This window comes from Pseudophryne corroboree, chromosome 1 (assembly GCF_028390025.1).
Source record: "Pseudophryne corroboree isolate aPseCor3 chromosome 1, aPseCor3.hap2, whole genome shotgun sequence".
In the NCBI taxonomy this organism is placed as follows: domain Eukaryota; kingdom Metazoa; phylum Chordata; class Amphibia; order Anura; family Myobatrachidae; genus Pseudophryne; species Pseudophryne corroboree.
Window position 1 is genome coordinate 828,537,809 of NC_086444.1, and position 23,775 is coordinate 828,561,583.

The window sequence follows — 23,775 nt, forward strand, 5'->3', positions numbered from 1 at the left end:
AATGTATTGCATTTGGATATTGGTGAATCTGGCAGCATTGCATACCCCATGGAAACCTATGCGGGCTGCGGCCGGTAGTACAGGGATCATAGCAGGTATCTTCTTACATATCGGTGTTGCCTAAGATTTGCTGGTAACCCCCGAAAACAGGTGTTTTCGGGTACATAGCCGCAAATATACTATCATAAATGGGCACCTTAGTTATTTACAGCTATTTTTACAACGTGTTATGTGTCTTTTTTTCAAGTTTCTACTGTATAAATTTTGGGCCTTATTCAGTATTGATCACATCAGTGATGCGATCACACACACTGAACTATTTATGGCCAGTGTGCACGTGCAGTAGCCGCACTGTGAGTGCGCACACAATGAGTTACGATTGCATCTCACTTATGCGAATGCCTCTGACTGATTTGACAGGCAGATGCGTTGTAGGGGCGTTGACTCGGCGTTACGGGAACATGCCGTCGAAAATGGGGTCAGGTTCGGGGCGGCCGCGAGTGACCTGAAATATGGCTATTGTGCGCCAGCCAGGCTACGGAGGCAGGAGACATCCACAATTCAGCTATGCAATTGAATTGCGATCACATCACTGCCGGGCATTTGCATGCTGGGCGGTTTTGCCCTGTGCTGGCTGGCCCCCAGCATACTAAAATAGCAAAACTGCAACTGAGGCTAAATAAGGCCCTTTGTACTGTTATTTCTCTAACGTCCTAGTGGATGCTGGGAACTCCGAAAGGACCATGGGGAATAGCGGCTCCGCAGGAGTCTGGGCACAACTAAAAGAAAGCTTTTAGACTACCTGGTGTGCACTGGCTCCTCCCACTATGACCCTCCTCCAAGCCTCAGTTAGATTTTTGTGCCCGGCCGAGCTGGATGCACACTAGGGGCTCTCCTGAGCTCTTAGAAGAAAGTATATTTTAGGTTTTTTATTTTACAGTGAGACCTGCTGGCAACAGGCTCACTGCAACGAGGGACTAAGGGGAGAAGAAGCGAACCTACCTGCTTGCAGCTAGCTTGGGCTTCTTAGGCTACTGGACACCATTAGCTCCAGAGGGACCGACCGCATGGAACTGGCCTTGGTGTTCGGTCCCGGAGCTGCGCCGCCGTCCCCCTTACAGAGCCAGAAGCAAGAAGAAGTCCGGAAAATCGTCGACATGAAGACTTCTGTCTTCTCCAAGGTAGCGCACAGCACTGCAGCTGTGCGCCATTGCTTCTCATACACACTTCACACTCCGGTCACTGAGGGTGCAGGGCGCTGGGGGGGGGGCGCCCTGAGCAGCAATAAAAACACCTTGGCTGGCAAAACAATCACAATATATAGCCCCAGAGGCTATATATGTGATAATTACCCCTGCCAGAATCCTTAAAAAAGCGGGAGAATAGTCCGCGAAAAAGGGGCGGAGCTATCCCCCTCAGCACACTGGCGCCATTTTTCCCTCACAGTTCCGCTGGAAGGAAGCTCCCTGGCTCTCCCCTGCAGTCTACACTACAGAAAAAGGGTAAAAAAGAGAGGGGGGGCACTAAATTTAGGCGCAGTAAATATTATAGCAGCTATAGGGGACATAATTCAGTTAGTCCCTGCAGTATATAGCGCTCTGGTGTGTGCTGGCATACTCTCTCTCTGTCTCCCCAAAGGGCTTCTGTGGGGTCCTGTCCTCTGTTTAGAGCATTCCCGGTGTGTGTGCGGTGTGTCGGTACGGCTGTGTCGACATGTTTGAGGAGGAAAATTATGTGGAGGCTGAGCAGATGCCTGTAGAAGTGATGTCACCCCCTGCGGGGCAGACACCTGAGTGGATGGTTTTATGGAAGGAATTACGTGCAAGTGTCGACTCCTTACACAAAAAATTTGACGACATGCCAAATGCGGGACAGCCGGCTTCTCAGCTTGTGCCTGCCCAGGTGTCTCAAAGGCCATCAGGGGCTCTAAAACGCCCGCTACCTCAGATGGCAGACCCAGATGTCGACACAGATACTGATACCAGTGTCGACGACGATGAGTCTAATCTAATGTCCACTAAGGCCATTCGCTGCATGATTGAGGCAATGAAAGAGGTGTTACACATTTCAGATTTAAACCCAGGTACCACAAAAAAGGGTATTATGTTTGGGGAGAAAAAACTACCCGTAGTTTTTCCCCCATCTGAAGAATTAAATGAAGTGTGTGAAGAAGCGTGGGCTTTCCCTGATAAAAGATTGATAATCTCAAAAAAATTACTAATGGCGTTCCCTTGCCCGCCAGAGGATAGGGCACGTTGGGAAACACCTCCTAGGGTGGATAAAGCGCTCACACGTTTGTCTAAAAAGGTGGCACTTCCGTCTCCGGATACGGCCGCCCTGAAGGAGCCTGCGGATAGAAAACAGGAGGCGATCCTGAAGTCTATATATACACACACAGGCATTATACTTAGGCCAGCTATTGCGTCAGCATGGATGTGCAGTGCTGCCGCTGCGTGGTCAGATTCCCTGTCAGAAAATATTGGCACCCTTGACAGGGACACTATTCTGCTAACCATAGAGCATATAAAAGACTCAGTCTTATACATGAGAGATGCACAGAGGGAGATCTGCCGGCTGGCATCTAAAATAAGTGCATTGTCCATTTCTGCTAGGAGAGGCTTATGGACCCGGCAGTGGACAGGGGATGCAGATTCCAAAAGGCACATGGAAGTTTTGCCTTATAAGGGTGAGGAGTTATTCGGGGATGGTCTCTCGGACCTCGTTTCCACAGCGACAGCTGGGAAGTCAGCATTTTTACCCCATGTTCCCTCACAGCCTAAAAAAGCGCCGTTTTATCAGGTACAGTCCTTTCGGACCCAGAAAAACAGGCGAGGAAAAGGCGGGTCCTTTCTGTCCAGAGGCAGAGGTAGGGGAAAAAGGCTGCAACAAACCGCTAGTTCCCAGGAGCAAAAGTCCTCCCCCGCTTCTTCCAAGTCCGCCGCATGACGGTGGGGCTCCACAGGCGGAGCCAGGTACGGTGGGGGGCCGCCTCCAAAATTTCAGCGATCAGTGGGCTCGCTCACAGGTGGATCCCTGGATCTTTCAAGTAGTAACTCAGGGGTACAAGCTGGAATTCGAGGCGTCTCCCCCCCGCCGTTTCCTCAAATCAGCCTTGCCAGCAACTCCCTCGGACAGGGAGGCTGTGCTAGAGGCAATTCACAAGCTGTATTCCCAGCGCGTGATAGTCAAGGTGCCCCTACTTCAACAAGGACGGGGTTACTATTCCACACTGTTTGTGGTACCGAAACCGGACGGTTCGGTGAGACCCATTTTAAATTTGAAATCCTTGAACACATACATAAAAAAATTCAAGTTCAAGATGGAATCGCTCAGGGCGGTTATTGCAAGTCTAGACGAGGGGGATTACATGGTATCCCTGGACATCAAGGATGCTTACCTGCATGTCCCCATTTACCATCCTCACCAGGAGTACCTCAGATTTGCGGTACAGAATTGCCATTACCAATTCCAGACGCTGCCGTTTGGTCTGTCCACGGCACCGAGGATGTTTACCAAGGTAATGGCGGAAATGATGATACTCCTTCGAAAAAAGGGAGTTTTAATTATCCCATACTTGGACGATCTCCTAATAAAGGCGAGATCCAAGGAGCAGTTGTTGGTAGGAGTAGCACTATCTCAGGAGGTGCTACACCAGCACGGTTGGATTCTAAATATTCCAAAGTCACAGCTGGTTCCGACGACACGTCTACTGTTCCTGGGAATGATTCTGGACACAGTCCAGAAAAAAGTGTTTCTCCCAGAGGAAAAAGCCATGGAGCTGTCGTCTCTAGTCAGAAACCTCCTGAAACCAAAACAGGTGTCGCTGCATCACTGCACGCGAGTCCTGGGAAAGATGGTGGCTTCTTACGAAGCAATTCCTTTCGGCAGGTTCCATGCCAGAATCTTTCAGTGGGACCTGTTGGACCAATGGTCCGGATCGCATCTTCAGATGCATCGGCTAATAACCCTGTCTCCAAGAACCAGGGTGTCTCTGCTGTGGTGGCTGCAGAGTGTTCTTCTTCTAGAGGGCCGCAGATTCGGCATACAGGACTGGGTCCTGGTGACCACGGATGCCAGCCTTCGAGGCTGGGGGGCAGTCACACAGGGAAGAAACTTCCAAGGACTATGGTCGAGTCAGGAGACTTCCCTACACATAAATATTCTAGAACTGAGGGCCATTTACAATGCCCTAAGTCAGGCAAAACCCCTGCTTCTACACCAGCCGGTACTGATCCAGTCAGACAACATCACGGCGGTCGCCCATGTAAACCGACAGGGCGGCACAAGAAGCAGGACGGCAATGGCAGAAGCCACAAGGATTTTCCGATGGGCGGAAAATCATGTGCTAGCACTGTCAGCAGTGTTCATTCCGGGAGTGGACAACTGGGAAGCAGACTTCCTCAGCAGGCACGACCTCCACCCGGGAGAGTGGGGACTTCATCCAGAAGTCTTTCAAATGATTGTAAACCAGTGGGAAAAACCACAGGTGGACATGATGGCGTCCCGCCTAAACAAAAAACTAGAGAGATATTGCGCCAGGTCAAGGGACCCTCAGGCGATAGCGGTGGACGCTCTAGTGACACCGTGGGTGTACCAGTCGGTTTATGTGTTCCCTCCTCTGCCTCTCATACCAAAGGTACTGAGAATAATAAGAAAACGAGGAGTAAGAACAATACTCGTGGTTCCGGATTGGCCAAGAAGAGCGTGGTACCCGGAACTTCAAGAGATGATCTCAGAGGACCCATGGCCTCTGCCGCTCAGACAGGACCTGCTGCAGCAGGGGCCCTGTCTGTTCCAAGACTTACTGCGGCTGCGTTTGACGGCATGGCGGTTGAACACCGGATCCTAAAGGAAAAGGGCATTCCGGAGGATGTCATTCCTACGCTGATTAAAGCCAGGAAAGATGTAACTGTAAAGCATTATCACCGCATATGGCGGAAATATGTTGCTTGGTGTGAGGCCAATAAGGCCCCAACAGAGGAATTTCAGCTGGGTCGATTTCTGCACTTCCTACAGGCAGGAGTGACTATGGGCCTAAAATTAGGCTCCATTAAGGTGCAGATATCGGCTCTGTCGATTTTCTTCCAAAAAGAACTAGCTTCACTACCTGAAGTTCAGACATTTGTAAAAGGAGTGCTGCATATTCAGCCCCCTTTTGTGCCTTGAGTGGCACCCTGGGATCTCAACGTGGTGTTGAATTTCCTAAAATCACATTGGTTTGAGCCACTAAAGACCGTGGATCTAAAATATCTCACGTGGAAAGTGGTCATGTTATTGGCCTTGGCTTCGGCCAGGCGTGTATCAGAATTGACGGCTTTGTCATTTAAAAGCCCTTATCTGATTTTCCATATGGATAGGGCAGAATTGAGGACTCGTCCCCAGTTTCTCCCTAAGGTGGTATCAGCTTTTCACTTGAAACAACCTATTGTAGTGCCTGCGGCTACTAGCGACTTGGAGGATTCCAAGTTGCTGGACGTAGTCAGGGCCTTGAAAATTTATGTTTCCAGGACGGCTGGAGTCAGGAAAACTGACTCGCTTTTTATCCTGTATGCACCCAACAAACTGGGTGCTTCTGCTTCTAAGCAGACTATTGCTCGCTGGATTTGTAGCACAATTCAGCTGGCGCATTCTGCGGCTGGACTGCCGCATCCTAAATCAGTTAAAGCCCATTCTACAAGGAAGGTGGGCTCATCTTGGGCGGCTGCCCGAGGGGTCTGTGCTTTACAACTTTGCCGAGCTGCTACTTGGTCAGGGGCAAACACGTTTGCAAAATTCTACAAATTTGATACCCTGGCTGAGGAGGACCTTGAGTTCTCTCATTCGGTGCTGCAGAGTCATCCGCACTCTCCCGCCCGTTTGGGAGCTTTGGTATAATCCCCATGGTCCTTTCGGAGTTCCCAGCATCCACTAGGACGTTAGAGAAAATAAGATTTTACTCACCGGTAAATCTATTTCTCGTAGTGGATGCTGGGCGCCCGTCCCAAGTGCGGATTGTCTGCAATAATTGTACATAGTTATTGTTCACTAACGGGTTATTGTTATGAGCCATCTGTTGAGAGGCTCAGTTATGTTTCATACCGTTAACTGGATATGGTATCACGTGTTATACGGTGTGATTGGTGTGGCTGGTATGAGTTTTACCCGGGATTCAAAATCCTTCCTTATTGTGTCAGCTCTTCCGGGCACAGTATCCTAACTGAGGCTTGGAGGAGGATCATAGTGGGAGGAGCCAGTGCACACCAGGTAGTCTAAAAGCTTTCTTTTAGTTGTGCCCAGACTCCTGCGGAGCCGCTATTCCCCATGGTCCTTTCGGAGTTCCCAGCATCCACTACGGACTACGAGAAATAGATTTACCGGTGAGTAAAATCTTATTATTTAGTCATTTAATATTTATTTTGATATGTTTGCAACTTTAACAGCTTTCACCTTTAAAGTTGATAATAGGCTTAATACCAGTGCACAATGTCAAAATGCAGCAAAGAAGGCAGTCCTTGCGTGCATAAAACGGGGTATTGAGACAAGGGACGAGGATGTAATCCTGCCTCTGTATAAATCATTGGTACGTCCGCATCTGGAATATTGTGTTCAGTTTTGGGCACCATATTATAAAAAAGATATCGGGGAGCTCGAAAGAGTTCAAAGGCGTGCTACTAAACTGATTAAAGGGCTAGAGACACTGGAGTACGAGGAAAGGCTTACTAGGTTAAATACAGGTTGAGTCTCCCTTATCCAAAATGCTTGGGACCAGAAGTATTTTGGATATGGGATTTTTTCGTATTTTGGAATAATTGCATACCATAATGAGATGTCATGGTGATGGGACCTAAATATAAGCACAGAATGCATTTATGTTACATATACACCTTATACACACAGCCTGAAGGTCATTTTAGCCAATATTTTTTATAACTTTGTGGATTAAACAAAGTGTGTCTAAATTCACACAATTAATTTATGTTTCATATACACCTTATACACACAGCCTGAAGGTCATTTAATACAATATTTTTAATAACTTTGTGTATTAAACAAAGTTTGTGTACATTGAGCCATCAAAAAACAAAGGTTTCACTATCTCACTCTCACTCAAAAAAGTCCGTATTTCGGAATATTCCGTATTTCGGAATATTTGGATATGGGATACTCAACCTGTACTTGAAAAGAGGAGACTAAGAGAAGACATTATTAATATCTTCAAATATGTAAAGGGTCATTACAAGGAGTTAGGGGATTTGTTTATTAATAGAACTCTGTATAGGACACGTGGGCACTCACTGAGGCTAAGGAGAAAGAGTTCCATGCAAAACGTAGGAAAGGGTTCTTCACCTTAAGGGCAATAAGGATTTGGAACTCCCTGCCAGAGAAGATAATAATGGTGGACTCTGTAAATGCATTTAAAAACGGATTGGACAGTTTTCTAGCTGAAAAAGGTATCCAAGGCTATAGCATTTAATATATTGACAATATGTATATGGGAGTGATACGAAATCTAGTTGTCAGTAGGCAAGAAACCATTATTTTGGCTGGTGCATTATAATGTGCACTGCTTATTACAGATTACAGGTTGAACCCTATGGGCATTTTGGCTCTTTTCAACCTCACTAACTATGTAACTATAACCTTCATGGGCTCTACAGCTTTCCTTGTTTATTTTTATTCTTTTTGCTTTGACATCGATCTTCCCGCTTAAGATTAAAATCATAGTCCCAAAATTTTATGAATCATACCATTTTCCTCCAAAACATCACCCATTTTAAAGTCACAAACCTTTAACCGAAGTGATCCTGCCCTTGAAACTAGTTGGCAGCTGTGTAAACGCATACTCATGCTTATGTGCAACCTCTTACAATCATGTTGCTTCAGAAAACAAAAATGTGTGGCAACACCAACACAGATTACTATGAGTTACGTGGCTGTTATCCTATTTTACATTTTGGCTTGCTTACTTGCACTTTATTACTTGTATTTAAAAGTTTGTATGTGTTGTACCTCACACAGATTGAAAAGGGAAGGTGGTGGATGGTTTGAAGTACTGCAGTGGACCAAATATACTACGTACTTAATGAACACATTTGATAGAATTTACTGTCACTAGTACTTTATAATGTATTGTTAATATCACTACAACTATTTATTTGTTTGTTTATTTATTTGTAGTGGGCAGCGTTAAGACTTCAGAAAGGTTTTGAAGAGCAGAATAAACTTAGAACGATGGCATCTAACGGTAAGTATTAAACCAGACAAGTTGACAGATGAATGACCTGGAGAAAATAAAATCAGACGGTGTATAAGTATTGTCAAAAGTGAACGTCACTTAATTTCTAGTGCTAGGCGTCTAGTTCAGTGAATATACGCCATCATTGACTCAGATCCTTAGCCGTGTCATCATTCCCTTGTCTGTGTGCTAACAGGAGAGACCAAAGCATGACTTTGTAAATGGAGCCAAGCTGATAATATGGCACAGAGAATAATTGGATTCATATATTTTGACTATTGATATTACAATCAGTTTGGCCATTGTGATGCCGAGTACTTTATAGTATATACAGTTGCAAGCATAGGGCAGGATTCAAATGTTCCACCCTCCCTCCCGCCCCCTATCGCGCCCACCGTTGGTGTTCTAATGTTACTGCCGATGAGTGCGACAACTTCATTTCAGCTCGCTACCCCCAAACTGGTCTCTTCACGATCATGCCCATTACGTTAGTCGGGTTTAGGCGATTGACGCTCTAAACCAGACTGTAATGAGCGCGATCAGCGCGACAACAGGGCACATTTGAATATCGCCCCGCGATCTCCCGTCACTTTAGATGGGAGATAGCTGGTGTGATATGATATGAATCCGGCCCATTGTCTTTCAAAATAATGAAAATTAATTAACTGCATTCATAATACACGATATCAACTTGGCTTTTTGGTTTGCGGTTGATTACCTCCAGAGAGTGAATATCAGGATGTAGTGTGTTCCAAAGTCTGTGTGTAGAGGACAATTTTATCTCCAATCGTGTTAGTCTGCTAACATAATTGCATTTCAAAGTCCCAGTGTGGTCATTATTTTAGTTGGGACTTTGAAATGTAATTATTAGGACTGAGATGACAGAATGATGCAGTGGGAGACAGTGCTCTCCACTGCTGCCAGCCCTGCCATTATATTTGCGGAGGCAAACTGCATTGGATAGCTCCAGAAATGCAATGAAAAGTTTCTCAAGTGATGCATTCCTGCAAACAAGGGGCAAAATATAAAAAATGATTAAGTGGAAGTATCCTTTCATCCATTTTCTGACTAGCTCATATCCCCACACTATCACTCCCAGGTGGCCATATCAGAAGAGATGTATCATCATCACTCTCCCTCTTTGGCAACATCTTTTCTCTGACGTCCTAGTGGATACTGGGGACTCCGAAAGGACCATGGGGAATAGCGGCTCCGCAGGAGACTGGGCACAAAAGTAAAAGCTTTAGGACTACCTGGTGTGCACTGGCTCCTCCCCCTATGACCCTCCTCCAAGCCTCAGTTAGATTTTTGTGCCCGAACGAGAAGGGTGCTCACTAGGTGGCTCTCCTGAGCTGCTTAGAAAAAAAGTTTAAGTATAGGTTTTTTATTTTCAGTGAATCCTGCTATCAACAGGTTCACTGCACCGAGGGACTAAGGGGAGAAGAAGCGAACTCACCTGCGTGCAGAGTGGATTGGGCTTCTTGGGCTACTGGACATTAGCTCCAGAGGGACGATCACAGGCCCAGCCATGGATGGGTCCCAGAGCCGCGCCGCCGGCCCCCTTACAGAGCCAGAAGACTGAAGAGGTCCGGAAAATCGGCGGCAGAAGACGTCCTGTCTTCAATAAGGTAGCGCACAGCACCGCAGCTGTGCGCCATTGCTCTCAGCACACTTCACACTCCGGTCACTGAGGGTGCAGGGCGCTGGGGGGGGGCGCCCTGAGACGCAATAAAAACACCTTATATGGCAAAAATACATCACATATAGCTCCTGGGCTATATGGATGCATTTAACCCCTGCCAATTTTTCCTTAAAAAAGCGGGAGAAAGGCCGCCAAGAAGGGGGCGGAGCCTATCTCCTCAGTACACTGGCGCCATTTTTCCTCACAGCTCCATTGGAGGGAAGCTCCCTGACTCTCCCCTGCAGTCCTGCACTACAGAAACAGGGTAAAACAAGAGAGGGGGGGCACTAATTTGGCAGATAAATATATACAGCAGCTATATAAGGGAAAAACACTTATATAAGGTTATCCCTGTATATATATAGCGCTCTGGTGTGTGCTGGCAAACTCTCCCTCTGTCTCCCCAAAGGGCTAGTGGGGTCCTGTCCTCTATCAGAGCATTCCCTGTGTGTGTGCTGTGTGTCGGTACGTTGTGTCGACATGTATGAGGAGGAAAATGGTATGGAGGCGGAGCAATTGCCTGTAATAGTGATGTCACCCCCTAGGGAGTAGACACCTGACTGGATGGTCTTATGGAAGGAATTACGTGATAGTGTCAGCACTTTACAAAAGACTGTTGACGACATGAGACAGCCGGCAAATCAGTTATTACCTGTACAGGCGTCTCAAACACCGTCAGGGGCTCTAATGCGCCCGTTACCTCAGATGGTCGACACAGACCCAGACACGGACACTGACTCCAGTGTCGACGGTGAGGAAACAAACGTATTTTCCAGTAGGGCCACACGTTACATGATCACGGCAATGAAGGAGGTTTTGAACATTTCTGATACTACAAGTACCACAAAAAAGGGTATTATGTGGGGTGTGAAAAAACTACCCGTAGTTTTTCCTGAATCAGATGAATTAAATGAGGTGTGTGATGAAGCGTGGGTTTCCCCCGATAAAAAACTGCTAATTTCTAAAAAATTATTGGCATTATACCCTTTCCCGCCAGAGGTTAGGGCGCGTTGGGAAACACCCCCTAGGGTAGATAAGGCGCTCACACGCTTATCAAAACAAGTGGCGTTACCGTCTCCTGATACGGCCGCCCTCAAGGAACCAGCTGATAGGAAGCTGGAAAATATCCTAAAAAGTATATACACACATACTGGTATTATACTGTGACCAGCAATCGCCTCAGCCTGGATGTGCAGTGCTGGGGTGGCTTGGTCGGATTCCCTGACTGAAAATATTGATACCCTGGACAGGGACAGTATATTATTGACTATAGAGCATTTAAAGGATGCATTTCTATATATGCGAGATGCACAGAGGGATATTTGCACTCTGGCATCAAGAGTAAGTGCGCTGTCCATTTCTGCCAGAAGAGGGTTATGGACGCGACAGTGGTCAGGTGATGCGGATTCCAAACGGCATATGGAAGTATTGCCGTATAAAGTGGAGGAGTTATTTGGGGTCGGTCTATCGGACCTGGTGGCCACGGCAACGGCTGGGAAATCCACCTTTTTACCCCAGGTCACCTCTCAGCAGAAAAAGACACCGTCTTTTCAGGCTCAGTCCTTTCGTCCCCATAAGGGCAAGCGGGCAAAAGGCCACTCATATCTGCCCCGGGGCAGAGGAAGGGGAAAAAGACTGCAGCAGGCAGCCTCTTCCCAGGAACAGAAGCCCTCCCCCGCTTCTGCCAAGTCCTCAGCATGACGCTGGGGCCTTACAAGCGGACTCAGGCACGGTGGGGGCCCGTCTCAAGAATTTCAGCGCGCAGTGGGCTCACTCGCAAGTGGACCCCTGGATCCTGCAGGTAGTATCTCAGGGGTACAAATTGGAATTAGAGACGTCTCCCCCTCGCCGGTTCCTGAAGTCTGCTTTTACCAACGTCTCCCTCCGACAGGGAGGCGGTATTGGAAGCCATTCACAAGCTGTATTCCCAGCAGGTGATAATCAAGGTACCCCTCCTACAACAGGGAAAGGGGTATTATTCCACGCTGTTTGTGGTACCGAAGCCGGACGGCTCGGTGAGACTTATTTTAAATCTGAAATCCTTGAACACTTACATATAAAGGTTCAAATTCAAGATGGAGTCACTCAGAGCAGTGATAGCGAACCTGGAAGAAGGGGACTATATGGTGTCTCTGGACATCAAGGATGCTTACCTCCATGTCCCAATTTGCCCTTCTCACCAAGGGTACCTCAGGTTTGTGGTACAGAACTGTCACTATCAGTTTCAGACGCTGCCGTTTGGATTGTCCACGGCACCCCGGGTCTTTACCAAGGTAATGGCCGAAATGATGATTCTTCTTCGAAGAAAAGGCGTCTTAATTATCCCTTACTTGGACGATCTCCTGATAAGGGCAAGGTCCAGAGAACAGTTAGAGGTCGGAGTAGTACTACGACAGCACGGGTGGATTCTAAATATTCCAAAATCGCAGCTGATTCCGACGACACGTCTGCTGTTCCTAGGGATGATTCTGGACACAGTCCAGAAAAAGGTGTTTCTTCCGGAGGAGAAAGCCAGGGAGTTATCCGACCTAGTCAGGAACCTCCTAAAACCAGGCCAAGTGTCAGTGCATCAATGCACAAGGGTCCTGGGAAAAATGGTGGCTTCTTACGAAGCGATTCCATTCGGCAGATTCCACGCAAGAACTTTTCAGTGGGATCTGCTGGACAAATGGTCCGGATGGCATCTTCAAATGCATCAGCGGATAACCCTGTCTCCAAGGACAAGGGTGTCTCTCCTGTGGTGGTTACAGAGTGCTCATCTTCTAGAGGGCCGCAGATTCGGCATTCAGGACTGGGTCCTGGTGACCACGGATGCCAGCCTGAGAGGCTGGGGAGCAGTCACACAGGGAAGAAATTTCCAGGGCTTGTGGTCAAGCATGGAAACGTCACTTCACATAAATATCCTGGAACTAAGGGCCATTTACAATGCCCTAAGTCAGGCAAGGCCTCTGCTTCAGGGTCAGCCGGTGTTGATCCAGTCGGACAACATCACGGCAGTCGCCCACGTAAACAGACAGGGCGGCACAAGAAGCAGGAGGGCAATGACGGAAGTTGCAAGGATTCTTCGCTGGGCGGAAAATCATGTGATAGCACTGTCAGCAGTGTTCATTCCGGGAGTGGACAACTGGGAAGCAGACTTCCTCAGCAGACACGACCTCCACCCGGGGGAGTGGGGACTTCACCCAGAAGTCTTCCACATGATTGTGAACCGTTGGGAAAAACCAAAGGTGGACATGATGGCGTCCCGCCTCAACAAAAAACTGGACAGATATTGCGCCAGGTCAAGGGACCCTCAGGCAATAGCTGTGGACGCTCTGGTAACACCGTGGGTGTACCAGTCAGTGTATGTGTTCCCTCCTCTGCCTCTCATACCCAAGGTACTGAGAATCATAAGAAGGAGAGGAGTAAGGACTATACTCGTGGCTCCGGATTGGCCAAGAAGGACTTGGTACCCGGAACTTCAAGAGATGCTCACGGAAGACCCGTGGCCTCTACCTCTAAGAAAGGACCTGCTCCAGCAGGGACCCTGTCTGTTCCAAGACTTACTGCGGCTGCGTTTGACGGCATGGCGGTTGAACGCCGGATCCTGAAGGAAAAAGGCATTCCGGATGAAGTCATCCCTACCCTGATCAAAGCCAGGAAGGATGTAACTGTGCAACATTATCACCGTATTTGGCGTAAATATGTTGCGTGGTGTGAGGCCAGGAAGGCCCCTACAGAGGAATTTCAACTGGGTCGTTTCCTGCATTTCCTGCAAACAGGACTGTCTATGGGCCTAAAATTAGGGTCCATTAAGGTTCAAATTTCGGCCCTGTCGATATTCTTCCAAAAAGAACTAGCTTCAGTTCCTGAAGTTCAGACGTTTGTCAAGGGGGTACTGCATATACAGCCTCCTTTTGTGCCTCCAGTGGCACCTTGGGATCTCAATGTAGTTTTGGGGTTCCTAAAATCACATTGGTTTGAACCACTCACCACTGTGGACTTAAAATATCTCACATGGAAAGTGGTAATGCTGTTAGCCCTGGCTTCAGCCAGGCGTGTCTCAGAATTGGCGGCTTTATCCTATAAAAGCCCTTACCTAATTTTTCATACGGACAGGGCAGAATTGAGGACTCGTCCTCAATTTCTCCCTAAGGTGGTTTCAGCGTTTCACTTAAACCAGCCTATTGTGGTACCTGCGGCTACTAGGGACTTGGAGGATTCAAAGTTGCTTGACGTAGTCAGGGCCCTGAAAATATGTTTCCAGGACGGCTGGAGTCAGAAAATCTGACTCGCTGTTTATCCTGTATGCACCCAACAAGCTGGGTGCTCCTGCTTCTAAGCAGACGATTGCTCGTTGGATTTGTAGTACAATTCAGCTTGCACATTCTGTGGCAGGCCTGCCACAGCCAAAATCTGTAAAAGCCCATTCCACACGGAAAGTGGGCTCATCTTGGGCGGCTGCCCGAGGGGTCTCTGCTTTACAACTTTGCCGAGCAGCTACTTGGTCAGGGGCAAACACGTTTGCTAAATTCTACAAATTTGATACCCTGGCTGAGGAGGACCTGGAGTTCTCTCATTCGGTGCTGCAGAGTCATCCGCACTCTCCCGCCCGTTTGGGAGCTTTGGTATAATCCCCATGGTCCTTTCGGAGTCCCCAGCATCCACTAGGACGTTAGAGAAAATAAGAATTTACTTACCGATAATTCTATTTCTCATAGTCCGTAGTGGATGCTGGGCGCCCATCCCAAGTGCGGATTGTCTGCAATACTTGTACATAGTTATTGTTACAAAAATCGGGTTATTATTGTTGTGAGCCATCTTTTCAGAGGCTCCTCTGTTATCATGCTGTTAACTGGGTTCAGATCACAAGTTGTACGGTGTGATTGGTATGGCTGGTATGAGTCTTACCCGGGATTCAAAATCCTTCCTTATTGTGTACGCTCGTCCGGGCACAGTATCCTAACTGAGGCTTGGAGGAGGGTCATAGGGGGAGGAGCCAGTGCACACCAGGTAGTCCTAAAGCTTTTACTTTTGTGCCCAGTCTCCTGCGGAGCCGCTATTCCCCATGGTCCTTTCGGAGTCCCCAGCATCCACTACGGACTATGAGAAATAGAATTATCGGTAAGTAAATTCTTATTTTTGTAAAAAATTTTTTAATGCACCTGGGTGGAAAATGACCCTGCGTAGACATGATAATGGTCGAAACAGGGCATGACATTTAAAGACATCGTAAAAATACATCTCTCCCCTATGCCATTAATTACATCAGTCCTTGTCCCTTTGGGGTATACAATTTTCTACCAGACACACACACACACACACACACACACACACACACACACACACACACACACACACACACACACACACACACACACACACACACACACACACACACACGAGTATTTCCATTAGGTATTGGATCTGCAACTACCCTTTACCAATGTCCATTCTTTTCCTCATTCAGGAAGGTATAAAAAAAACCCAGACCTTTTTTATTATGCCCTTCGCAATCTTAAACAAAATTATCCATAGCAGATTAAAAACATGCATGTGGGTGCAGTAGACAATTTGAACCAATGGACTGGAGCCACCTGTATCTTTACTGCCTGTATTCCATTGGCTGAGTTCAGAACACAAAGCGTTACTCCAGTGTGTTTTGTCTCAGCAGGACTTCATCAAGGGACCTCATTGCCTCCCCGATGAAGTCCCTATGAAAAAAAAAACATATTGGTATGACTTTGCATTGTTAATTCCACCTAAATAATTTCACATGAGAGGTGGCACATATGTAGGTATAATACATAAGAAAATAAGGATCAGTGGTTGCCACTAATTCTTTCTTTCATCTGTATTATGGCTGCATATGCTTCCATTTGCCACTATGGGGTATATGCAATTCCGGGCGAATTGCTGCACTTTTTCGCCCGTTTTTAAATTCAACACAATTCGACCATCGAATTCCAGCAGGTGGGTGCCGGAATTCGACATATTCAATAAAAAACGGATTCGACAGTCCCGCTGTCGAAAAACGGCTGAATTGACGGATTTGATTTTTAAAAATGTTAAACGGTAAAAAACCCGAAAAAAAATTGTGTGGGGTCCCCCCTCCTAAGCATAACCAGCCTCGGGCTCTTTGAGCCGGTCCTGGTTGCCAAAATACGGGGAAAAAAATGACAGGGGATCCCCCGTATTTTAACAACCAGCACCCAAGGGCCAGGGGTGAAGCCCGAGGCTGCCCCCCCCCCCCCCATATCCAAGGGCTGCGGATGGGGGGCTGATAGCCATGTGTAAAAATGAAAGAATATTGGTTTTTGCAGAAGAACTACAAGTCCCAGCAAGCCTCCCCCGCAAGCTGGTACTTGGAGAACCACAAGTACCAGCATGCGGGGGGGGGGAACGGGCCCGCTGGTACCTGTAGTTCTTCTGCAAAAAAAATACCCAAATAAAAACAGGACACACACACACCTTGAAAGTAAAACTTTATTACATACATGCCGACACATACATACTTACCTATGTTGACATGCCGACTCTGGCCACGTCTCCGTCTGTGGACGTCTGGGTACCTGAAAATAAAATTATATACTCACCTGATCCTGTGTCCGGTTCTTTTATTGTAATCCTCGTACTTGGCAAAAAAAACAAAACGCATAGCCGATCCAGACGGACTGAAAGGGGTCCCATGTTTACACATGGGACCCCTTTCCCCGAATGCAGAGACCTACCGTGACTGCTGTCACAGAAGGTCCTTTCAGCCAATCAGGGAGCGCCACGTCGTGGCACTCTCCTGATTGGCTGTATGCGCGTAGGAGCTGTCAGATGCGCATCACACAGCACCTCCTTTATCTTCAATGGTGGGAACTTTGCGGTCAGCGGTGAGGTCGGGTAACCCCACCGCTGACCGCAAAGTTCCCACCATTGAAACTAATGGAGGTGCTGTGCGATGCGCTGTCTGCCAGCTCAGACGCGCATAGGGAATCGGGAGAGTGCCAGGACGTGGCGCTACCTGATTGCCTGAAGGGACCTTCTGTGACAGGAGTCACAGGGGGTCTCAGCATTCGGGAAAAGGGGTCCCATGTGTAAGCTTGGGACCCCTTTCAGTCCGTGTGGATCGGGTAAATTCGTTTTTTTATTTTGCCAAGTACGTGGATTACAAATATCACTGGACACTGGATTTAGGGGAGTATAATTTTATTTTCAGGTACACCCCGTGGATTCTACTTGGACAAGTGGACCGAACGTCGTGTCAACATAGGTAAGTATGTGTGTGTGTCCAGTAGCGGATCTTGCCACGGGCAAAAAGGACTTTTGCCCGGGGCGCCGCCTTCCGGAGGGCGCAGGGCGCCATCCGGAGGGCGCCGCACCAGGGCAAGATCCGCTGCTGCTGTGCCCCCCGCTGCCGCTGTGAAGAGAAACTAGACGCGTACGCGTCTAGTTTTCCTTCGTGGAGAGGACCTTTGCTGTGCGGTGCGCGATGACGTACATCATTTCAGTCTGTACAGGGGGCGTAGCCACGCCCCCTATTGTCGCCCGGGGCACACAGCGCCCAAGAACCGGCCCTGTGTGTGTCGACATGTATGTAATAAAGTTGTACTTTCAAGGTGTGCGTGTCCTGTTTTTATTTGGGTATTTTTTTTGCAGTAGAACTACAGGTACCAGCGCCCCCCCCCCCCCCCCCCCCCCCCCGCATGCTGGTACTTGTGGTTCTCCAAGTACCAGCTTGCGGGGGAGGCTTGCTGGGACTTGTAGTTCTGCTGCAAAAAACAATATTCTTTCATTTCACAAAAGGCTATCAGCCTCCCATCCGCAGCCCATGGATCGGGGGGACAGCCTCGGGCTTCACCCCTGGCCCTTGGGTGGCTGGAGGGGGGGGACCCCTTGATTGAAGGGGTCCCCACTCCTCCAGGGTACCCCGGCCAGGGGTGACTACTTGGGGTTTTAATGGCACGGCCGCAGGGACTGATATCAAAGTGTCCCCCGGCTGTGGCATTAAAGTGATTTCCGTCTCACCACTGGGTTTGGTTTATTTTATGCATCTTAGTCTGAATTGAAAGAAGCTGGAAAGATGGCGGTCTGAACTCTGCATAGTAGAAATCTGAGAAAATGTGTCTTAATGTTGGCCTGCCCGAAAATCAGAAGAAACTCCTCCATTTGTTCCAACCACAAATATCTGTTGTGTGGATAAGTAGAGTGACAAAATCCTATAGTGATAACAGAGAGGGAAGTAATACTGTATATGAATTGTCTTCTAGGTATTGTCCCCTGTTCTCTTAAAAACACAAAAAGCTACACAAAGCCTACTTATTCTTTGTGCATTATTAATGGGAGGAATGAAAAACCTATTAATGAGGATCATTTTTCTTTTTCTATATACTATAATCAAGCGGCACCTGGGGACAATTGCCACACTGTGCTGGGACATTAGCCAACTTTGCACATGTGTGTCTGTAGGGTCTTCTTGTGTGCTAACTGTTGCCAAAATACTTCTAATTTTAGAGAAGTGTTCTGAATAGGCTTTTGGAACAAATAGTTACTATCCAATAATCTGTGCTTGAGTATCTGTGACTTAAATATTGTCCTTTTCCAAAGCCTGTTCTGTTTGGGGAGAGGAAAGGGTGTTGACGGGTTGGGAACCGCTTAACTCGCATGTCCGTGGGTTGCAAGAAATTTGTTTTCAGAAACCTTTCTCGTGGATGCTTCCATCCTGACTTTAGTCTCTTCTATCCTTTCTTCATGGTGTGCCCTCACTGCATTTTATGTTTGATAAAGTTTATTTTTCTAACACCAGACAGGAAAATGTTTATTTTGAGTAACAAAAGTAAAAATATAGGTTTAGTGCATTCCAGAAGAGCATAGCATTGAAAATACAGTACGCGTACAATGTTAACCTAGAAGAATTACACTGTGAAATTATTGCACCAATTAAATGCAATCCAATTACCCCAAATTAGCTCAGATTTACCTATAGTGTTCTTATGGGTGCAAACATTTTTAGGGTGGGGGTGCATGTCATTAGTACAGGATCTTCATATATGCAAAGTTGGGATAGTCATGTGACATCTAGGGCGTAATGATGGTTTATCCAGTTCCGCTAATATTCATAGAAGGGGAGAGCGTGGGCAGGGGAATCCCAGTATGGCATCGTGTCCATGACTTATGGCAAGAAGGAGTGGATATGACAAACTGTAGCATGGTGATTGATTCTGCTTCTAAATGCCAATTGTTATGGCTCTCGAGCAACCTGGAACAGGGTCGAAAAGAGTTAGCAGAAATTAAAATGGAATGTGCCCAGCAAGCGTGTGTCAGAGAGAGGTTTGAGGAGGAGTGTGTTCATCATGTATACTACAACTAGACCATTTAGGACATATGTACAAGTGTTGCAGGTATATCTTGTCTTGTGTTTGAGAAGTAGCCTAAAATAAGATTTTACTCGCCGGTAAATATATTTCTCGTAGTCCGTAGTGGATGCTGGGGACTCCGTAAGGACCATGGGGAATAGCGGCTCCGCAGGAGACTGGGCACAGCTAAGAAAGATTTAGGACTACCTGGTGTGCACTGGCTCCTCCCACTATGACCCTCCTCCAGACTTCAGTAAGGATACTGTGCCCGGAAGAGCTGACACAATAAGGAAGGATTTTGAATCCCGGGTAAGACTCATACCAGCCACACCAATCACACCGTATAACTTGTGATAATATACCCAGTTAACAGTGTGAACACAACAGAGCCTCTCAAAAGATGGCTCAACAATAACCCTTGTAGTTAACAATAACTATATACAAGTATTGCAGACAGTCCGCACTTGGGACGGGCGCCCAGCATCCACTACGGACTACGAGAAATAGATTTACCGGTGAGTAAAATCTTATTTTCTCTGACGTCCTAGTGGATGCTGGGGACTCCGTAAGGACCATGGGGATTATACCAAAGCTCCCAAACGGGTGGGAGAGTGCGGATGACTCTGCAGCACCGAATGAGAGAACTCAAGGTCCTCCTCAGCCAGGGTATCAAATTTGTAGAATTTAGCAAACGTGTTTGCCCCTGACCAAGTAGCAGCTCGGCAAAGTTGTAAAGCCGAGACACCTTGGGCAGCCGCCAAAGAAGAGCCCACTTTCCTTGTGGAATGGGCTTTTACAGATTTAGGCTGCGGCAGGCCAGCCACAGAATGCGCAAGCTGAATTGTGCTACAAATCCAGCGAGCAATAGTCTGCTTTGAAGCAGGAGCACCCATCTTGTTTGGTGCATACAGGATAAATAGCGAGTCAGTCTTCCTGACTCCAGCCGTCCTGGAAACGTACATTTTCAAGGCCCTGACTACGTCCAGTAACTTGGAGTCCTCCAAGTCCCTAGTAGCCGCAGGCACCACAATAGGTTGGTTCAAGTGAAAAGCTGATACCACCTTAGGAAGAAACTGGGGACGAGTCCTCAATTCTGCCCTATCCATATGGAAAATCAAATAGGGGCTTTTACATGACAAATCCGCCAATTCTGACACACGCCTTGCCGAAGCCAAGGCTAAAATCATGACCACTTTCCACGTGAGATATTTTAAATCCACGGTTTAGAGTTGCTCAAACCAATGTGACTTTAGGAAACCCAACACCACGTTGAGGTCCCACGGTGCCACTGGAGGCACAACAGGAGGCTGAATATGCAGCACTCCCTTGACAAATGTCTGAACTTCAGGCAGTGAAGCCAGTTCTTTTTGGAAGAAAATCGACAGAGCCGAAATCTGGACCTTAATGGAACCCAGTTTTAGGCCCATAGTCACCCCTGACTGTAGGAAGTGCAGAAATCGACCTAGCTGGAATTCCACCGTTGGGGCCTTCCTGGCCTCCCACCACGCAACATATTTTCGCCATATGCGGTGATAATGTTGTACGGTTACATCTTTTCTAGCTTTAATAAGCGTAGGAATGACTTCCTCCGGAATACCCTTTTCTTTTAGGATCCGGTATTCAACCGCCGTGCCGTTAAACGCAGCCGCGGTAAGTCTTGGAACAGACAGGGCCCCTGCAGCAGCAGGTCCTGTCTGAGCGGCAGAGGCCATGGGTCCTCTGAGATTAATTCTTGAAGTTCCGGGTACCAAGACCTTCTTGGCCAATCTGGAACAATGAGAATAGTTCTTACTCCTCTTTTCTTTATTATCCTCAGTACCTTGGGTATGAGAGGAAGAGGAGGGAACACATAAACCGACCGGTACACCCACGGTGTCACTAGAGCGTCCACAGCTATCGCCTGAGGGTCTCTTGACCTGGCGCAATATTTTTCTAGCTTTTTGTTTAAGCGGGACGCCATCATGTCCACCTGTGGCTTTTCCCAACGGTTTACAATCAGTTGGAAGACTTCTGGATGAAGTCCCAACTCTCCCGGGTGGAGGTCGTGCCTGCTGAGGAAGTCTGCTTCCCAGTTGTCCACTCCCGGAATGAACACTGCTGACAGTGCTAACACGTGATTTTCCGCCCATCGGAGAATCCTTGTGGCTTCTGCCATCGCCGTCCTGCTTCTTGTGCCGCCCTGTCGATTTACATGGGCGACTGCCGTGATGTTGTCTGACTGGATCAGAACCGGCTGGTTTTGAAGCAGGGGCTTTGCTTGACTTAGGGCATTGTAAATGGCCCTCAGTTCCAGAACATTTATGTGTAGGGAAGTCTCCTGACTTAACCAAAGTCCTTGGAAGTTTCTTCCACGTGTGACTGCACCCCAGCCCCGAAGGCTGGCATCCGTGGTCACCAGGACCCAGTCCTGTATGCCGAATCTGCGGCCCTCTCTGAGATGAGCACTCTGCAGCCACCACAGCAGAGACACCCTGGTCCTTGGAGACAGGGTTATCAACCGATGCATTTGAAGATGCGATCCGGACCATTGGTCCAACAGGTCCCACTGAAAGGTTCTGGCATGGAACCTGCCGAATGGAATCGCTTCGTAGGAAGCTACCATCTTTCCCAGGACTCGCGTGCAATGATGCACCGACACCTGTTTTGGTTTCAGGAGGCCTCTCACTAGAGATGACAGCTCCTTGGCTTTCTCCTCTGGGAGAAACACTTTTTTCTGGACTGTGTCCAGAATCATCCCCAGGAACAGTAGACGTGTCGCCGGAACCAGCTGAGACTTTGGAATATTCAGAATCCAACCGTGCTGGTGTAGCACCTCCTGAGATAATGCTACGCCGACCAACAACTGCTCTCTGGACCTCGCACTTATCAGGAGATCGTCCAAGTATGGGATAATTAAAACTCCCTTTTTCCGAAGGAGTATCATCATTTCGGCCATTACCTTGGTAAATACCCTCGGTGCCGTGGACAGGCCGAACGGCAACGTCTGGAATTGGTAATGACAATCCTGTACCACAAATCTGAGGTACTCCTGGTGAGGATGGTAAATGGGGACATGCAGGTAAGCATCCTTGATGTCCAGAGATACCATGTAATCTCCCTCTTCCAGGCTTGCAATAACCGCCCTGAGCGATTCCATCTTGAACTTGAATTTTCTTAAATATGTGTTCAAGGATTTCAAATTTAAAATGGGTCTCACCGAACCGTCCGGTTTCGGTACCACAAACATTGTGGAATAGTAACCCCGTCCTTGTTGAAGTAGGGGCACCTTGACTATCACCTGCTGGGAATACAGCTTGTGAATTGCCTCTAACACAGCCTCCCTTTCTGAAGGAGTCGTTGGTAAGGCAGATTTGAGGAAACGGCGGGGGGGGGGGGGATGTCTCGAATTCCAGCCTGTACCCCTGAGATACCACTTGAAGGATCCAGGGATCTACCTGTGAGCGAGCCCACTGATTGCTGAAGTTTTTGAGACGGCCCCCCACCGTACCTGGCTCTGCCTGCTGAGCCCCAGCGTCATGCGGCGGACTTAGCAGAAGAAGCGGGGGAGGACTTTTGTTCCTGGGAAGAGGTTGTATGCTGCAGCTTTTTCCCCCTACCTCTGCCTTTGGGCAGAAAGGACGCGCCTCTACCCCATCTGCTCTTTTGGGGGCGAAAGGACTGCACCTGATAATACGGTGCTCTTTGGTTGTGAGGGGACATGTGGCAAAAATGCTGACTTCCCAGCTGTTGCTGTGGACACTAAGTCTGAAAGACCATCCCCGAACAACTCCTCACCCTTATAAGGCAAAACTTCCATGTGCCTTTTAGAATCTGCATCACCTGTCCACTGCCGGGTCCATAACCCTCTCCTGGCACAAATGGACAGTGCACTTATTTTTGATGCCAGCCGGCAAATATCCCTCTGTGCATCTCTTATGTAAAAGACAGCGTCTTTAATATGCTCTACGTTTAGCAATATAGTGTCCCTGTCTAGGGTGTCAATGTTTTCTGACAGGGAGTCTGACCATGCAGCTGCAGCACTGCATATCCATGCTGAGGCAATAGCTGGTCTCAGTATAATACCAGTGTGTGTATATATAGCTTTCTGGAGAGCCTCCTGCTTTCTGTCAGCAGGTTCCTTTAGGGCGGCCGTATCCTGGGACGGCAGTGCCACCTTTTTTGATAAGCGCGTAAGTGCTTTATCCACCCTAGGGGGTGTTTCCCAACGTGACCTATCCTCTGGCGGGAAAGGGTACGCCATTAGTAATTTTTTTGAAATTACCAATTTTTTATCGGGGGAAGCCCACGCTAGTTCACACACTTCATTCAATTCTTCAGAAGGGGGAAAAACTACTGGTAGTTTTTTCTCCCCAAACATAATACCCTTTTTTGTGGTACCTGGGGTCACCTCAGAAATGTGTAAAACATTTTTCATTGCCTCAATCATATAACGAGTGGCCCTATTGGACATTACATCAGTCGCTTCGTCGTCGACACTGGTATCAGTATCCGTGTCGACATCTGTGTCTGCCATCTGAGGTAGCTCCATCCACTCCGGTGTCTGCCCCGCAGGGGGT

At 47.8% G+C, this 23,775-nt stretch overlaps 1 protein-coding gene across 1 annotated transcript in view; it reads left to right on the forward strand.

The window, feature by feature from the left end:
* Window positions 1-23,775, forward strand: part of GPAT3 (glycerol-3-phosphate acyltransferase 3) — a 183,711-nt gene that overhangs the window by 24,042 nt on the left and 135,894 nt on the right. The window contains exon 2 of the mRNA XM_063955910.1: window positions 8,158-8,224. Within this exon, the coding sequence (XP_063811980.1) occupies window positions 8,158-8,224 (67 nt within the window). The remainder of the gene's footprint in view (window positions 1-8,157; window positions 8,225-23,775) is intronic.